Genomic DNA, 18,872 nt, shown 5'->3' with positions numbered 1-18,872 from the left:
GACTTGTTGGCTCCATCCATCCATCCATCCATCCATCCAATGCTTTCTGAGCAGCTCTAGGAGCTGGGCATTTATCAGTCAATAAAACACAGTGTCTGCTATCTTGGCGCTTCCAGTTCAACGATGGGATGGGGTGGGATGGGATTGGGGAGGGTGGAGTGGGCAGGCAATGAAGAGACAAACTAATGGGAGGGAATAAGTCTGAGGAAGAGTTAAGCAGGGCAGGAGGCTTCTGGAGGGCGGGGAGGGGGCACCGGACGGTCAGGGAAAACCCTCTGAGACAGTGAGGTCTGAGGAGCGAGACAGAGGACAGAGCCAGGCAGGTACCTAGGAGTGTCCTGAGCAGAGGCCAACCCAGCGCAGGGACCGCAAGGGGCACCTGGCAGAGTGGAGGCTCAGCCGGGCCCACGTGGCTGCTGTGGAGTGGCTGGGGCAGCGGGAAGAGGCAGGTCAGTCTTGGGAGAAGCAGGCTGTGTGGGGTCTCAGTGAGACCCCACGGTGGAATCTGGCCTTCATTTTGAGTGAAATGGGAGCCAGGGACGGACTTAAGCAGAGGACACATGTGATCTGACTTAACACCTGAAAAGGATCTCTCTGGAGAGATGCTGAGAACACCGAACTGGCCAAGGAGAGAAGCGGGGGGGATCAAGTTTGAAGGCCAAGGTCAGGAGGCAACAAACAACATCCCGAAGGTCAAATCCCCAAGGCTGGCCCATAGGCCTGATTTTATAAGTGAAGTGTGGCTTATTGCGGGCATCTGCACATTTGTAGACTGTCCTGCTAAGCTGCAGGCGGGGTCAGGTTCTGACAGAGACCACACACCCCTTTAATAAAAGTCAGCGAAACCCTGGCCTAGGAAATGGGGTGAGAGGGGACTGGACTGGGGCCGCACTTCCCAAGAAGCACTGGGGGCTGGGCGCTCTGGCCCTGGAGTAGACAAGTGGTTTGGTCTGCAGCTGCTCTGCATGAGGACATGTTTTTGGCCACGTCTTCCTCCAGCCAAGTGCAGCTCATGGGATCTCATGGGCAGCCTAGCCTGGGGCCAACCCCTGCGAATAGCTGTCCTCCTCCTCCGAGGGTTGGGTGTGGTCATCTAGCGGGCAGCCTTTAGCCCCCCTGCTTGAAGCCCATCAGTGCTCCCCTGGGCCTCCAATGAAGCCCAGGATGGTCGACAGCACAGGGGGTCAGGCCCGCGTGGCCTCATCTCCTGCCTCCTGCTGCCCACATGGCATAGGCTGCTTGCGAGACGCACATGTGCACCAAGGTTTTCACAGCTCAGGTCCTGCCACCTACCCGGGATGGCCTGCATTTAGCCTGGCCCACCCGTCCAGACCTCCCTCAGGAGCCCGCCCCTTCTGGGCAGGCCAGCGCCCCTGTCCTGGGCTCCCACGTGGTCACGCACGATCAGACTACGTAGTAATAGCAGGTGAGGCACTGTCTTCCCCAGGATCCCATGACTCCTCGAGGGCAGGGCCCATCTAGAACCTTCCACTCCCCAGCCTAGGCAGACCATGGCATAGGGCACGGCTCAAATGGTTTCCTGAAAGTGGGACAAGCTCAAAGACCTGGCCTTTCCTGAAACTGGGTCCAGGGAGCCAAATATATCCTGCTCCCATATCAGAACCCCCTATTCTCTCAAACTCGCCAAGCAGCAGCTGCTCCGATGGAGGACAGCCCCTGGCTGAGCAGATTGCCCAGCTGTCAATCCATCTCCGGGAGAGGATCGAGGCAGCTGGTCCATGGCGAAGGGATGTGGGTCATGCCAGGCCCCGGGTTGTGTGAGCCCCATGGTAGATGCTCAGTGAACGTTTGAGGATTAATAAACGAATGACAATCAGGCCACAGCATCTGACCCCAGTGGTTGCTCAGAACCCTCTTGTAAAGTCTACTAAGAGAAATTCAGAGAGATCTTTTCATTTCTGACAGTGTCCTCAAGACAGGGTGGGTGCTCGAATAAGCCAGGGGGCTTCAACAAGCACCAGCGACCCTCTCCTCTCTCTGCTTTTATTTATTGTTGGCTGTGCCTCACGGCGTGTGGGGTCTTAGTTCCCCGACCAGGGATCGAACCCGTGTCCCTTGCATTGGAAGCGCGGAGTTTTAATCACCACACAGCCAGGGAAGTCCTTCCTCACTCTGTTAACTGGGCTGCACTGGGCATGGACAGTGGGGCTTTTCAGATGCTCTCAAGGCGATTCCAGAAACATGCAGCCAGGGTGTAGGGCCCCAGGGGTAGGCTGGCTCGACCCAGGACCTCAGGTGGAGAAGAGCTTGCTGGGCTGGGATGCTGTGCTTCCAAAAGAGCTGTGCCTCCGCCCTGGGCCCCGTGGGGGCAGGGCCTGTGCGCCTCTCCAGCTGAGAGCAGGGGTTCTGGTGGACTGACTTCCTGATCACCTGCTTGGCTGTCCCACCAACGTTGTGGAGGTAGGGGACCGTGGAAGGTCAAGCCCACCTGCCTGGAGGAGCAAAGGAGCTGACCCGAAGGCTGTGCTGAGTGGAGGAGGCCCTGCCACCCCGGCCGCAGCGGGAGAATGAGACCGCTCTAGCCTGAGGCTGGAGGGACGCCCCCCAAAGCTGGACACTGAGCTTGGCTCCTCAGGGACAGCACCACTGTGCCGCATTTGGACAAGAAAGTGAGATTTAGGGACTCTAAGGTGGGTGAAGGGAGGTTGAGAGTCACTCAACCAAGTGGTACGCTGAGAAAGTGCCACGTGCTGGGGACAGGAGACACTTTTAAGGCACAGTTCTGGGCTTCCAGCTGTTTGCAGATTTCAGGTCAGCAACTGGAAGGGAATTCTCCTCTGATGGGCTTGTTAGTTATGGGGTTCTGAGCCTTCTGGCAGGCCCCTGACCTGCATCAGTAATAACAAATAACAGAGAATAAGTGTAAAAATGAACATGGAACTCTGCTCAATGTCATGTGGTAGCCCGGATGGGAGGGGAGTTTGGGGCAGAATGGATACATGTATATGTATGGCTGAGTCCCTTGGCTCTTCACCTGAAACTGTCACAACACTGTTAATTGACTATACCTCAATACAAAATCGGGGCTTCCCTGGTGCCTCAGACAGTAAAGCATCTGCCTGCAACGTGGGTATGGTCCCTGGAGAAGGGCACAGCAACCCACTCCAATACTCTTGCCTGAAGAATTCCATGGACAGAGGAGCCCAGTGGCCTACAGCGCATGGGGTTGCAAAGAGTTGGATGTGACCGAGTGACTAACACTTTCACTTTCAATACAAAATAGTTTTTTTTTTTTAAAGGGTAAAACTGAGAACACAGACAGTGAGGCTGTGGGCCAGGGTCAGAGTCAGCAGAGGGAGGACGGACACTGGTGTTGCTGACTCGCTGTGCAAGTCCCGCTGAGTTCCTCAGCCACTCTGAGCCTCCGAAAACCTCGAACACAAAATGGGCATGTGCCTGCCTCTCTGCAGGGGGTTCTGAAAGTGAGATCACGAATCCATGAACATGCGAGGAGGAGCCGAGTGCGAAGCACAGCAGGTGCCATTGACGGGGAGCCGGGGGAGCCTGCCCCTCACTGTGAGGCTCAGTTGCTTCCTGACTTGCCCCCCCCCCCCCCACCCCGCATATGCTGTTCCTGCCTGGAACACCTTCTCGCCTCCCCATCCAGTTTGTCCAGCGAAACCTTCCACTGTCGACGCACACCACCTACTCAGGGAGGGCTTCCCTGATTCCCACTAGAGAAGGCCAGGTTCCCTGTTACCATCCAGTTATTTACTGGTATGATTCCATGTATAATGCCTACTATTCTTATAGACTGCAAGCTCCATGTGGCAGGGCCATGGATGTCTGGTTTGCTCGCGGCTGTCACCTCAAGCACAGCGCTTGGCACAGACGAAGCTCAATACCTGTTTGTAGAACAAAGGAATGAATGAAAAGATGAACTCCACTGCTTTCACCAAACTCCATTTTTCTGGCTCCGCGAAGGCAAAGAGTTGAAGAAGTCCCCAGACTCTCATCGCTCCAGGGCTTCACTATATCCTGCCAGCCCCAGGACTTTCCAGAAGGTTTCTAAATTTACCCTTGACCAGCGGACCCTTAAATCCCTACTGCTGAGGCTCCTGCTTTTGGCTGGTACACCAACATTTTCCACTGCAGGTCAGCACCTTATTATATATTTTTTAAAGAGTTCTGGCTGAAAGCCAGTCTGGGCTACAGAAAGCAGGAGAAAAAGCTGTTGATACCTCACACCTATTGGGCAAATGTCAACTGGCTTGAGGAAACTTAGCCACTTAGTGCTGCCAGCCAAGCACAGGCATCTCGGGCCTGATTTATCAGTGGGCTCTGACAGGCGTGCTCAGAAAACCCTTCTTGGCCCAGAAGTGAGAACAGGAGCTCGGGAACCACGTGTGAGGGGAGACCACGTGTGGGTTGAGATCATGGTGTCTCGGCTTCCAGCTGTGACTCCCCCATTGTGAGGCCGAGAATCTCTTCAGACCCCAAGCCCTGAGCAGGATCCCTGGACCCTGGACCGAGCAGACCATGGGGGTGAGGTGGCCTCGGAGTGGTCAACCACACCAGGTGCCACTGTGTGACCTGGGGCCAACTGCCCAACCTCTCTGAGCACCATCTGTTAAGTGAGGGTGGTAACGGGGCCTTCCTCCACAGGTTGCTGTGTCCCCTGTTTGTGGAGACACTTGGCCTGAGGCTGGCAACGTGCGGAGCCTCAAAAATCCTCCTTCAGTGGTGCCTGAGCCACTGAGACATTTCAGGCTCAGGATGGCTCAGGGGGCGGAGGTCAAAGCGTGTGACTGTTTCTCGGAGATGCCAGCTGGCTGGTCACCTCGCCGCTCCAGCCTCAGTCTCTCCATCTCCCTCCCCTCGTGGTATGACTGAGAGCAGCCATGGGGAACGCTCTGCCTGTCCCGAGCTGCCACACAACGTGTGAGGACAGCGCCATCCTCAGGAGCAGCCAGCCATGACCCGGCAAGCTGCACCCAAAGGTGTCAGCAAGGGTGCACCCCCACCGGCCTGGAGCCTGGCTCCTGGGTGGACCCCAATGGCCCCCGCACCACTCTCTCGGATCTACTCTCTACTGAGCAGCCACACAAGCTCAGAGAGACTTGTAATCAAGTGCAGTGCCCCCCAGAGCCGCAGAATGAAATCCACATGCCTTCCGCGGGCCTGGCCCCACCGCCTGGGCAACCTTCTCCCCTACCCTCGTCTACCGGTCCTGAAGTGACTGCCCACAGCCATCACCCCTTTCTGTGTGTGCCTCCCCGATGTGGCCGCCTGCTGCAGGAGGTGCTGGAAGAGTGCGTATCCTGCAGGGGCTCTGTCTTTGGTGGCTCTATCAGGGCAGGGCCCCTCTGCCCGGAACACCCCCTAGAATCCTTGCACATGCCCCATGGAGGGGCCTGGAGGAACTGGGTCAGTTGCCCTGCAAGGGGAGCTCAGGGCAGGCTGCTTGAGCCCTCTGGTTCCCCCAGTTGCTGAGATACCCAGACAACGGGAGGTACCCATAGAGCTGGGCTCCAGCCCTAGTGAGGTGGGTGCTGTCATCAGCCCCATTTGACAGAAGAGAAGACTGAGGCTCAGGAACCTCATGGAACTTCCTGACATCACACAGCGGACGCTGACTTAAACCCAAGGAGGCCGGCTCCAGGACGTGTGCCCCTAACTTCCCTGTGGCGGTGGCCCCCTGGCAGGGAATGTGAACAGCATGGTGGCATACGCTGGTGCTCCAATGCTGGTGGCCTTTAAGTGACTCGAGGCCAGAAGCTTCCTGAGGTGCCTGGCCAGCCCGGGGTGCCCCTCTGCTGATCCAGCGGGGCCAGGAGTGGGTACAGGGTGCTTTCTGCATTTGCTCTCTGCTCAGAGAGGGGACAATGAGCAGGTCGTGGCCTCCCCCAGGCCCGGGCACTCTGATAGGGTGCTTTGGATGTTGCTCTGAGCCAGTGGCCACCTCCCCTGGGCATCAGGCAGGAAACCTGGCACACACACAAAAAGCATTTTTCCAGAACACCCAAGACTTTATAAATGTCAGCTATTTCAGGACATTCTCCACTTTCCTAAAAGAGTGTGTCTGTGTGTGGTGGGGGAGGTGTTTGGGGGAGAATCACTCCATCAGACTGATGCAGACCCGCTCAATTCATGAGGCTGCAGGGTGCGTGGGACTCAGCATCTGGGCCCAAATGTAGCCGAGGAAGTTAACACGCTCAGAAAGCCACAACAAAGGACAGTTTTTACCCCAGAAGTGCCACGGAGGCTTCAAGTCAACTTAGCAGGAAAGGAAAGAACGCCGAGCGGGCAATCACCTCCTTCTCAGGAAGCAGGCAGACGCGTTAGAAAGAGCAGGAGCCTGAAACCAGGCTCAGTCTTTCTGGGACGAGGTGCGGGTGATGCTGCCTCTGACTTTTGCTCGCTCAGCTGCAAAAGTGGAATTAGTCACACGAGGTTTTCGCATATTTACCTCCTGGTTTTCTGTAAAGCAACTGGCCTGGTGCCTCGCACATAGTTGGCATTCAATAAAAGGGACTTTTATCCTGGGGCCTTAAAAAAGCCTGTGATGCTAGAAGCATATACCGCATACACCATGTATCTGGATTTTTTATAAACTCGCAAATATTTTGGGGGGAGTCACTGTAAAGCACCGTCTGAACTTAGTATGTCACACGGTGGAGGTGTCCACTCTTGAACCACGTTGTGAGGCTGTGGCTTTCAAGGACCTGAGTTCACAGTGGGCAAAGATGGGGATGGAGGAAAACAAATCATCAGCCCCGATTTGCTGGGCTTGGACTGCTTTCCTGATGACTTTGGGGCTTTAAGGAGGCAGGCTGCTTTAGTATGAAAGATGTCACAAAGCAGCCATTCCCGTTACCCTGGGATAATATTGACTTCTGGCTCTTCAGGGATCTGAAATGCTTAAAAAAAAAACAACAACATTCAATAATACTCTGTGTGTGTTTTCGGAGAAAAGCACATTTATACAAAATGCCACGGCTGGAGAGCCACAAATAAAGGAAGCTGTATTTCGGTCATGGGATGCTGGCTACAGAGAGAAAAGTATGGCAGAGAGGCGGACGCTCAGCAGGGGTGCCTGGGCAGAAGCCTTTGGGGGCTCCGTCATGCCGTCACACTCAGTCTGCGACGACAAGCCAAGCCACGGGTGGGCCAGCCCTTGGAGGCCCCTGCCAGCCCCCGGGAAACTTTCCAATCATCACAGCTGCTGCAGGCCTCCTGCACAGAACAACGTCCGCGAGCAACGGCGGTGCTGGGTCAGAAGCGGGGATCATGGAGACGCCCCTGTTAAATGCACGTGCATAACCAGAGCAACGAAGCCTGGGCGCCCTAAGTACTGAGCCCACACACTCTAGAGCCTGTGCTCCGCAACAAGAGAAGACCTCGTGTGCCGCAATGAGCGCAGTGCAGCCAAAAAAAAAAAAAAGCACAGAGAACATTCCGAGAGAAACCAAGGCTCCTGGATATTCTGCCTGAAGCTAGCCCCCGTGGTCCTCCACCCACATACTTTTATTGGTCACCAGATCCTGTTCGTTCCACAGCCTAGACATTTCTGGACACGCTTCATGTTTCTTACCCCAGGGAAATACTTGTGCAAGGGGCCGTGGAGGAGCTCTTATTTGTTAAGGACAAAAAAAAAAAAAAAAAAAAATTGGCCACAATTTAAACATCCATCAATGGGAGATTGGTTAAATAAACAGTGCTTTGCCCACGAGACTGACTGCTCCTCAGCAGTCAAAAATGAATGAGGGCGCTCTTATGAACCCACATAAAACAAATGCAAGACATTTTACTGAGTGAAAATAGCACTCATCTAGGTTACAAAAAAAAAAGGCAATACTATGCTACAAGTATAGCATGTGTGTGCGTGCTGAGTCGCTTGAGTTGTGTCCGACTCTTTGAGACCCCATGGACTGTAGCCCGACAGGCTCATCTGTCTGTGGAACTCTCCAGGCAAGAATCTTGGGAATGGGTTGCCATGCCCTCCTCCAGGGTATCTTTCTGACCCAGGGATCGGACCCGTGTGTCTTACGTCTCCTGAAGTGGTAGGCAGGCTCTTTACCAGTAGTGCCCCCTGGGAAGCTCAGGATAGTGTATAAATACCCAGAAAAAAAAAAGACTCAAAGGACGTACACCGAGCTGAGCAAGACGGTACCTCTGCAGAGATCTGTTCTCAGCCACAGAACGGGCACAGCCCACACTGCTCGGGCGCTGAGGGCCAGGGGAGGGGCTGAGTGTGCCTGTCCCTTCTGTGCACCCCTTCACCCCTGCCTGTCAGACTCCAGTCGGTCAAAACCCAAGCCTCCTGACTCACCGCTCCCCTGGTTGAGAACCTTCCCTGCTGCTTCCAGGGCAAAGGTCCAATCCTCTTTTGCCAGCAGCCTTCACTACCTGACCCTGCCCAGCCTTCCAGGCTGTCTCGTCACTTCCCATGGCCGTGCCCCTCAGTGTCACCTGCCCCTTCACGTGCTGTCCCCACCAGACCCGCCTCCCTGCTCTGCACGACCTGCTTACTCATTCGTGGCCACGCTGGGACTTTGCTGCTGTGCGCGGGCTTTCTCATCGAGGTGGCTTCTCTTTCTACAGGCTCCTGAGTGCAGGTTCAGTAGCTGCAATGCACGGGCTTAGTTGCCCCACATCACGTGGGATCTTCCCGGACCAGGGATCGAACCGGTGTTTCCTGCATTGGCAGGGGGATTTGTATCCGATGGACCACCAGGGGAGTCCTGCACAACCGGTTTGTAAGTCCGTCTCCACCATCTGGTCCTCTCTGTATGCTCAGCGTTTGATTCACAAAAGCACCCCCACTTTTTGCCTGAACCTAGTTAGTGTATTTGTCATGTAACTTCCTTGGAATTTTTTAAATCCTTTTTTTAAAAAAGTTCTTCCCTCACCTGCCCCCTCCCCAGTTCCTTCTCCTGGTGATCCCCTACCTTGGTCCCTAGGAGCTGCCACGCTTTGAGGGGGCCATTTAGGGCACAGGGGCCTCCCTGGTAGCTGTGACCGTAAAGAATCGGCCTGCAATGCAGGAGACCCAGATTTGATCCCTGGTCAGGAAGATCCCCTGGAGAGGAGATGGCAACCCACTCCAGTATTCTTGCCTGGGAAATCCCAAGGACAGAGGAGGCTCGTGGCTACAGTCCACGGGCTGCAAAGACTTTAGGGCATGGAGGGGAGGGGAGGACACATGGAAAACCCAGTTGCTTAAGCCCCTCTGAACCTTCAGTGCTGTGACTGCATCTGGTCCCCACCTGCTGTTTTGGTTCTTCTCCAGCCTCGCAGGTCCTTGTGAATTAACAACTCTTCTCCCGAGCGTCCGCACACTCAGCAACGCTGCTGACTTGGCACCTCACCCTCTTGGATCCTGAGGTGGGCATTGTGACTGGTTCTTGGGAAATGGTAAAGTGGTTCTCAAACCCTGTCCCAGGGGAGCTGTGGGGTTCCATGAGCTAGCCAGAAACATTTTAAGGCCAAAAAAAAAAACCAGAATTCAAATCAAAGTAGTCTTTTTCCAATTCGCAGATGAAATGAAGAGCTGGAATCTTCTCAGTTTCTAGGTTTTTATCCCACAAATGAGCCTTCGATCCTCTGCATTTGTTATCACTTGTCCACTAATAAGAACTTACAGCTGATAAAACAAATGACGAGGCAGCAAAAAAGAAACGTTGATAGAAAAAGGCTTAGAAAGTTTCTTCAAATAAAGTTATGGGCATTTCCTTTAGACGCAGAGATTTGCATCCACGTTCTCTGCTGGTTTCTGTGCCCCTGAAACGGGAGATGGTAACAGTGACAGTTCCCAGGGTTCCCCAAGCACACCAATCCGGCGGTGTTCTGCCAGCAGAGAAACTTCAGGACTGAAGACACGGGGGTTCGTGGAGCGGGAAGCAGACGGGCCAGGCGCACCCCGTCTCTGAGCTTGGGCTTCCTGGTCTGCACCCGGAGGACAGGCGCCAGCCCCCCGGGGCTGTTGTGCGGCTCAGCGGGAACTGCTCCGCGCGGGCAGGCGTGGAGTTGATGACCCGCCAGTGTCACAGGTGTGCGGGAGTGTGCTGGGACCCGGGCTTCAGGGGACAGGTCTCTGTTCATCTCTGGTCCTGGCTCTGCCTCTAAGAGCTGTGATTGTTGTTGATGTTCAGTCGCTCAGTCATGTCCGACTCTGCTACCCCATGGACTGTAGCACACCAGGCTTCTCTGTTCTTCACTGTCTCCAGAGTTTGCTCAAACTCATGTCCATTGAGTTGGTGATGCTATCCAACCATCTCATCCTCTGCTGTCCCCTTCTCCTCCTGCCCTCTATCTTTCTCAGCATCAGGGTCTTTTCCAATGAGTCGGCTCTTCGCATCAGGTGGCCAAAGTGTTGGAGCTTCAGCTTCAGCATCAGTCCTTCCAATAGCTGTGGGACCTTAGGCAGATCATGTGACCATAATCCTTATAGCCCTTCTGCAGGAGGAAGCACGTTCTGCCCTGGTGTTTTATCAGCCTTTCTGAAATGAGCAACTCTGCATGACTGCATGGCTTGTTATTTACAGCAGAAGGGGCTCCTGGATTATTAACTTTGTGCAAACTGATTTAAAGTGTGGAAAGGGAACTTATCATTTGGGGGCCCAAGGGTCAGCCCTGGCCAATAACAATGACCATAAAAAACATGGAGGTAACTTTTACTGCACCTGTGTGGAGGTCTCGTTCCAGGTGCTTACGTGAATTAACTCTTTTTATGCTCACAGGAGCCTAATGAGGTAGGTGACATTTCCATCCCTACTTTTATCTTTCTAACTGTGGTAAAATAAACATAGGGCTTCTCCGGTGGCTCAGGGGTAAAGAATCTGCCTGCCAAAGCAGGAGATGCAGGTTTGATCACTGGGTTGGGAGGATCCCCTGGAGAAGGAAATGGCAACCCACTCCAATATTCTTGCCTGGGAAATCCCATTGACAGAGGAGCCTGGAGGGTTATAATCCATGGGGTTGAAAAGAGTCAGACATGACTTAGCAACTAAACAACAACAAAAAAATAAACATAACATAAAATGTACCACCTTAATTATTATTTAGTGTACAGTTCAGTCATGTTGAGTATATTCACACTATTACGCATCATCCCCATTTTTTATATGAATAAACAGGCCTAGAGGGGTGACTAATTGACCCAAGGCCATATAATGAGGACGAGGTGGAGGCAGCACTTGAACCTGACTGTCTGCTCCGGGGCTGTGCTAAGCCACCTCCTCTGATGACTCACCTGGGCAAGCCCTGCTGCTGAGAAAAGAGACAGCGCGAAGGAGGAACAGAAAGAACAGTGGGGCAGGACACTGGACATTCTATCTTTCCTGGGTACTTTTCCAGCTTTCCGATTGTGCGGCCATAAACGTGCTTCACTTCAACTAAGAAATCCGGAGCTGAGAAGCGACAGGAGCCGGGTTGTGGGGGCAGGGACGGGCGTGCCCGTGAGCAGCTGGGCCTCGCCCTGGCACTTGCCCCCTGTCCTGTGCTGCCAGTGAGGCTGCCCTGTGTGGGCCGCCCGCACCCACAGAACATTCCCAGGCATCACCAAGGTCAAAAGGCAGCGTGAAGCTGGGGCTTTGGCCTTTTCCCACAGCCCGAGGCCCGGGCCCCCAAGCTCTTCTCTACCGGCAGCCCGCTCCCTGCTGCACCGTTGTGGCCTGGCGTGCCCAGGGCACTCATCTGCTTCAGCGTCTGAGGTGGGTGATGACCCCGAGCAGTGAGGCAACACTCAGTTCTTCGGAACTCTTCTCATCCCAGCTGCCACCTCTCAGGAAAAGCTTGTCTGGGGCCCAGGGGCTGGCACTGCCTGCGGGGAGTGCATTTCACAAGAAGGCTCCCCAGACAAGTGCTGGTGTGTCTTTGGGGAAACAGTCTTTGGCGGGGCGGCAGCGGGAGCAGGGCACACTCCAGGGAAGGGAAACCTGGGTGTCCAGATTCGGGGATGTGGTTCCTTCGTGGGTGCTCCCAGCCTGACAGTATCCTTAGGCTCCCTCTTCACGGCTGCCCTGCGGGCTCTGAGAAACAGCCTGGCAAGCAGGGGCCCCATGGACTCAGCTCAGGGGCCCCATGCCTCGACCCAGCCGCTTGAAGGCTGATCTCTTAGAAACATCTGCCAGGCAGCTTTGAAAGAAGCGCAGATCCTGCTGCTTTTGCTCAGGCAGGATTCTGAAATCTCGCTTCTGCTTTTTTATTCATGGTAGACCAGGAGCAAATTTGTATGAGGATGGCCTTGAGCAACCCAGACCCCAAGCCCAGTTTGGAAGCAGTGACTCTGGGAGAAGGGTGGCTTTCTGCATCACAGTTTTGCAGGTTTGTCCCCTATCCAACGGAGGTGGGCTTGGAGCGGGGGGACTCAGGAGCAGGTGTGCCACAGAGAAGACAGGGATGGGAGCGCGCTGGCTGGGCCAGGGCCCCCAAGAGCCCCCTCTCTCCTGACCTCTGCCCTCCCGACCTCTCACTTAGAGACAAGTGGCAGAGCTGTCAGTGAAGCGGCTTGGCTGTCACCAAGGCCCAGTGTTAGTCACTTGGTCGTGTCCAACTCTTCGTGGCCCCACGGACTGTAGCCCGCCAGGCTCCTCTGTCTATGGAATTCTCCAGGCAAGAATAGTTGAGTGGGTTGCCATTCCCTTCTCCAGGGGATCTTCACAACCCAGGGCTCAAACCTGGGTCTCCTGCATCACAGGCAGATTCTTGACTGTCTGAGCCTTCAAGCAAATGGTATTCAGAGGCAGAAGTGGAGGTACCAGTCTTGGCCACCCTTGGTAGCTCCATGAGCTTGGTCTGGGCCTCAGTTTCCTCTCTGTGCAGCAGGGGAAGGGACACTCGCTTTCAGGGCTGTGCGGAGGACAGAATTAATGCATACAAAGTGCCTGGCACAGTTAATGCTTCCGGTCAAACTGCACCCCACGCTTCCAGAAATGGATGACTTTTCTGTCCAAAACATGCTGAGGGTTGGAGCTGATGATACGGTTTTTGTCTGATACTGCTGAGGCCTGGGGTGGGGAGAATTCACTTTGGGAGCATCAAAACTGAGTCAGGAATGAAAGGCTCTGGTGGTGGGGGGGCTCAGGGTCTGACCAGGGTAGACCTGAGTTCAAAGCCTTGCTGAGGAAGATGTACCGGTGTGACCTTGAGTGTGTGGGTAGCTTCTACATGCAGAAAAGTGGTAAAACCTCCCTTCTGAGGAAGATCAGCTGAGAGTCCTGCATAAAGTGTTTAACAGCTTAAATATGTTTTGCTTTTTGGAAAAAAAAAAAAAAACGGGCCTCAAGGTCAGATTCAAGTTTCTGTAACTATCTGTAACTCACTGAGCCAGTGGCTGGGGTCTCTGATGCGGGGAGGGGTGAACATGGGGCTGGGGAGACTGGAGGGAGGTGGGGGGCTGCTCTCCTTCCCATGTGACTCCACAAAGGGTATTTTTTTCCCCCCTTGGAGGAGCTGGAAGGAGAGAGTTGGCTTCAGTTTTATAATCGGAAACAAGAAAAATAACAGGCTTGAAAAAATGAGTTTCTGGGAAACACTGCCACGAGATGACATTAGCACCTAGTACGTTCTCCCCAGGGGAGAAGTCAGAACCGAGGTCTATGAATTAAACATCGATTTTTTTTCTCCTGCCCCACCCCACACCTTTTTTTTTTTTTTGGATGACAGTTCCAGGCTTTGTGGTCAGCTGGGCTGGCACCGGGCGCATTGCAATCCTGCATTCTTCCTCAGTTACTCAGCTGCCAAAGGCTGGTCCTGGAACGACGCTGCCTTTCCACAGAACTATTAAGTGTTCTGGGTCAGGGACTGATAAGGCTGGTTTATTTGCCTTTGACAACGATCACACCTGCGGAAGGTACGGCACTTGCCCTTGTGCTCAGGGATTTCAATGTTTACCCAGAGACAGACGGCGCCCCCAGCCCAGCGGGACAGGAAGGGAGAAAGGCTGACCGTCCCGCCGGCATCCTGAGCCCCCCCGCTGACTGGGACAGGAGCCCGGCCTGGGGGTGAGAGAGGCAGCAGTGACCCAGCCCGAACTCCAGCTACCAAGCCTCGCCTGCTGCCTGCTCACTGGGCACCAGCTGGCTCATGGAGTGTCGACCAGTGAGGTCAATATAAACAGGGCCCCAGAACCTCCTACGCTAGCACGGCACAGTTATGGAGACGAGAAGACAAGTGGGCAACTTTAGTTAAAGGGAAGGGCTCTGAAAACTGTGCCTCAAAAAGTTAAATTCCCATTCAACCCAGCAATTCCACTCCTAGGTAGACATCCCTAAAGACTGAACATGGGTGTTCAGACAAAAACTTGGCACACACACACACTCATAGTAGCCCTATTTGCATTGGCTCAAAGGTGGAGACCACTGTCAGGGCTGCCAACAGGTGGAAGAATGAATGCACGAAAGGTGGTCCAGCCCACAATGGGGTATAACTCAGCCATGAGAAGGAACGAAGCTCTGACACACGCCACAAGGTGGATGCACCGCAAAAACACGATTCTCAGTTAAAGAAGGGCCTCCCTACCCTGGAGGTCCAGATGGTAAAGAATCCGACTGTAACGTGGGAGACCCGGGTTTACTCCCTGGGTCGAGAAGATCCCCTGGAGTAAGGGCATGGCAACCCACTCCAGTATTCTTGCCTGGGAAATCCCATGGATGGAGGAGCCTGGCAGGTCACAGGCCATGGGATCACAAAGAGTTGGACACAACTGAGTGACTAAGCCAGAAACAAAGGTCACACAGTGCAGGGTTTCTATGAAATACCCAGAACAGATCAATCTATAGACAGAACAGATGAGTGGCTGCCTGAGGCTGGGGGGGTGGGGGGCGTGTGGGGGGAGAAGAAATGAGGAGTGACTGCTTAGTGGGAACAGGGTTGATTGGGGCCGAGGAAAATGTTTTGGAATGAGTAAAGGTGGGTCTTCCCAGGTGGCACTAGTGGTAAAGAACCCGCTTGCCAGAGCGAAAGCAAAAGAGACACAGGTTCGATCCCTGGTCAGGAAGATCCCCTGGAGGAGGGCACGGCAACCCACTCCAGTATTCTTGCCTGGAGAATCCCATGGACAGAGGAGCCTGGCGGGCTGCAGTCCATGGGGTCGCAAAGAGTCAGACACGACAGAAGTGACTGAGCACACACGCAGGCAGAGGGGTTGGTAGCCCAGAATGTGAAGGTACTAATGCCGCTGAACAGTGTTCTTCCAAATAGTTGGTTTTATGCTGTATGAATTCCACCACAATTGAATAAATAAAACCCAGCTGCTATATGGGTGGGACTGGGTGGGTGTTGGGGCCCCTGGGGAGGCCTCTGAGGAGAAATGCGCGCAGGACCCTGAACGCTGAGAAGGCACCAGGCTTGCGGAGGGTTCCTGGTTCTAGCCAGAGGGCAGTGTGAGGACAGTGGTCCTTAAGGGGACATGCCTGGCGCTCAGGAGGTGCAGACAGAAAGCCAGCGCGGCTGAGATGCTGGGCTGTATTATCTTCTAAGAGAGCCCAGGACAGAGAAGAGAGAGGAGCCGATTGTGGAAAGGGGGCAGGGGCCAGATGGCGTAGGACTACCCTAAGCAGGGTGGAGGGCAGTGAAAGAGGCAGACAGACCCTCCCCTGGAGGTAAACGACTGGTCCGGGGCAGATGATGGTCCTCAGCTGCGGAAGGGTCACTTTTGTTAAAACATGTCATTGAGCCCCGGTCATTGAGCGCCAGTGGGTGTCAACCTGCCTGGGTGTGTCCCACTGCAATCCCCCAACAAGCTGGGCTCTAGAGCCCTTCTGTTTGGGTAAGAATTAGGCAGGGCCTGGGCAGGACCCGGCCAAGAGGGACTATGGTGGTCTGTCACCAGCTCCCCCCTCGTGCCCCCGCCACCCCCAGGTGAATGCCTGAGAGCAGCCCCTGGGCCAGAAGGAGTCCAGGAGAGGGGGTCTGGTTGGCTTGGGGAGGCCAGAGCCCTGGCCCTCAGATTGGAGGCCACTGCCCTCTGATGCCCGGGGTCACTTCCGGAAACAGCCTCTGCTCTGGGGTCTGCTGGCCCATGGTTGTCCATGGAAAGACTGCCCTGTGGGCTAGTTTTGGACACCCCGCCCCCTCTTGGCAGGTTCTGGCAATCGGCTATCACCACGGGTCAGTGGACTGGGTCCTGGAAGGCACCAGCCATGGAGCACTAACCGCAGAGCTGGACTCCAGACCCGGCTGCGCCCGCCCACCCAACACACCGGCCACTGCTGACCCTCTGTCCCTGGCCAGCCACCCTCACGGCCTCTGCCCTCCCTCCCTGGCCAGCCACGCTCACGGCCTCTGCCCTCCTGGAGCTGAACATTCTGTGGGGACGAGAGCCATAAACATAAAACTGGCCAATGAATAGAATTTGTGATTTTTTTCAAAGCCAAATGGGAGAAGAAAAATACACCAAAGTGGCCAGTCGCCTATTAGCCCTGATTTATATTCTACTTTAACGTCTCGTCCAAGGAAATGAAAGGTATGTGTTCATCAAATATAATCATGTAGAGCTTTGAAAGGGGAAGAGAAACGGCTCTGTGACAACTCCCCAGGCCTGCAGAGAATAGCAGGAGACGTGTCACGATCAAGCCAGCTAGCTCCTCCGGCAGCCACCCCGGGGACAGGTGGCCAGCCGTGGTTTTTCCCTTGTCAGCTACTCTCCAGCGGGAGGTACGCTGCCACAGTGTGGTCCATGCAAGGGACAGACACACAGCAACACCCGGACGGCAGGTACGGAAGCCACAGCATCGCAGGCCAACCTGGGCCAGGCTTGCGAGGAGCCCTCCAGCAAACCCTTTGAGGAAGGTGAGCGCGGTGACTCACATGAAACTGACGGGACTTGCGTCTCACTCGCTTTGGTGACAGCACCGAAGTTGAGGCAGGGGGCTGCCGCTGAAGACCTGGGGCTGGGTCTCAGCTCCCTGGTGTCCCCTGCCGAAGTGCTGCAGCCTAAACCACCCAATGTCTGGGGCCTCTGCGGGAACTCCTCGTCTCCCTGGAGTTCTCGCAGGGAGAAGGGCATCGGGTGGGCGCTGCCCTGAGGCTGTGCAGAGACTGAGGACAGAGGCGCAGAGACTGAGGACAGAGGCGCAGAGACTGAGGACAGAGGCTCACTCCTCACTGGGTGAAGGCTGAATGAAGGCGCCATGTGAAGGGGACACTCCAGGTCCCCACGGGAGTGACACTCTTCCTGGGGGGAGGAAGATACCCAAATATCTGGCTGGGTATAGAGCCGCCAGGCCACGGAGGCTAATGTGACGGGGCAGAGCGGGGCAGCGGGGATCAGGGAAGGCCTCGCTGAGGAGGCGGCACGCAGACTGAAGCCCGAGTGATCATCAGGAAGTGGCCACACGCGTGCAGGGCCAAGGCCCTGGGGCAGGAGAGAGCAGTGAGCTCCCGCGGTGGTTCTCAAAGCATGAGCTGGGGAACCCTGGGGGCGCCTCCCAGGGTCAGAACTCTCATAAAGATGACGACGGCCTTTTCCTTTTACACTCCTTCTCCCAGGAGGACGCAGAGGAGCTTTCCGGAGTCCATGCCAGCATGACAGATTGAAAGCAGCAGCAGCTATGAGAAAGCCCAGCTGTTGTCTATTAAGCCAGATATTAAGGAGACTTGCAAAAATATAATATTCACTTTTGTTTTGTTTTGCAAAACAGACTTATGGTTCATAAAGAACTATGTTATTTACTGCTTTACATAGGATGGGTTATTGTTATTTTTTAAACAAATACATTTTAAAAGTATTTCTCAGTTTTAATTTCCAATAGCTGAAATATGGGTAAGTATAATCCACACACACTAAAGATCTTTGGGTTCCTTAATACTTTTCAAAAAGTATAAAGTGGCGCTGGGCCTGCCCTTGTGATCCAGTGGCTAGGACTCCACGCTTCCACTGCATGGAGCATGGGTTCGATCCTCTGTCGGGGAACTAAGATCCCACATGCCACACAGCCAAAAAAAAAAAGAAAAAAAACAAAGAAGGGATCCTGAGGCTCAAACCTGGAGACACGCTGACTTGGAGGAGCAGCAAGGGTGGGGGCTCGGGCAGGGGACGGGGTGAAGGCTTCGGGAGAGCTGCGTCTGAGAGGCTGGCCGGGGCTCATCGCACAACGAGCATGCAAGGTCAGAACGAGAGACCTGGACTTTGTTCTAAATGCAAAGAGGAAGCTACAGGAGGGCGGCACGGAGAGGCATGATGTGATATGATTTATGTTCTAGAAAGATCCCTCTGGCTGTGTGGAAGGGAGAGGATGAGCCTGGAAGCCGGGGAGCACGTGGATGCTGCTGCCGTGAGGGGGGAAGAAACGCTGGGGGCCGAGAGAGGGAGAAGGACCCGGTGTGTTCCGGAGGCAGAGCAGACGTGGGTGTGGGAGAACGAAGAGAAAAGATGAGGGGTGATGCCAAGAGGCTGGGCGGCTGTGGGCCAGATTCCGAGGCGGCAGGTGGTGAGGCAGCGGGGGTGGGGTCCCCTCTGAGGGAACGCTGACCCTCTCTGAGTCATGCGAAGCCTCAGCACTTCCCACTGGCTCTTTAGCTCACATCTCCGGCCCAGGCGAGGACAGGAGGGCAGCCAGGCCTCTCTACCCAAGGCCCTGGAGCAGCCGTCCTGCGGCCGCATCTCTGAGAATGTCCCCCACCACCCGCCCTGCCGGGGGCTGCCGGGGGGAGACACTGCTGAGGGGTGTGTGGTCGCTTTCAGGAGCTTCCTGTGACCTGACCTAGTCCCAGCTGGTGCCCTGACCCTGGGACCAGCAGGAGGACACCGTGCGTGCCAGCTGTGCCAAGCCCTCTGCAAGGCAGGTCCAGGGCAGCAGAGGCAGGCTGCCGTCCCCGGCACTGGACAGCCTGGCCCCTCTCTGGAGGTCAGGTGGGATGGGAGAAGTGATCGCATGGCCATCTGCAAACGGGGGGGGATCATGTGG

The 18,872-nt window shown here is 55.0% G+C and overlaps 1 protein-coding gene and 1 long non-coding RNA gene across 14 annotated transcripts in view; one reads left to right on the top strand and one right to left on the bottom strand.

Annotated features, from left to right (window-relative positions):
- CLEC16A (C-type lectin domain containing 16A) overlaps positions 1–18,872 on the bottom strand; it is a 239,612-nt gene that overhangs the window by 45,127 nt on the left and 175,613 nt on the right. The window contains exon 22 of one of the 11 annotated variants that reach the window (XM_061152836.1): positions 3,811–3,866. The exons of the other annotated variants lie outside the window; for them this stretch is intronic. Within the exon in view, the coding sequence (XP_061008819.1) occupies positions 3,826–3,866 (41 nt within the window). The 3' untranslated portion in view covers positions 3,811–3,825. Of the gene's footprint in view, positions 1–3,810; positions 3,867–18,872 lie in introns of those variants that run through there. 11 annotated transcript variants of the gene reach the window in all.
- Positions 11,079–17,914, top strand: LOC133063446 (uncharacterized). Of its 3 annotated transcripts, XR_009694403.1 has the most exons (4): positions 11,079–11,675; positions 13,630–13,816; positions 14,315–14,500; positions 16,049–17,914. It is a non-coding gene; the product is annotated as an uncharacterized LOC133063446 (long non-coding RNA). The 3 variants fall into 3 exon arrangements; XR_009694404.1 differs by lacking the exon at positions 14,315–14,500 and having other exon boundaries at positions 11,086–11,675; positions 16,049–17,912; XR_009694405.1 differs by lacking the exons at positions 13,630–13,816; positions 14,315–14,500 and having other exon boundaries at positions 11,113–11,675; positions 16,049–16,755; positions 17,455–17,913.

The sequence above is a fragment of the Dama dama genome, chromosome 10, assembly GCF_033118175.1.
Source record: "Dama dama isolate Ldn47 chromosome 10, ASM3311817v1, whole genome shotgun sequence".
Lineage (NCBI taxonomy): Eukaryota > Metazoa > Chordata > Mammalia > Artiodactyla > Cervidae > Dama > Dama dama.
The sequence above is the reverse complement of the archived record's forward strand: the minus strand, read 5'-3'. Positions and strand labels throughout refer to the sequence as shown.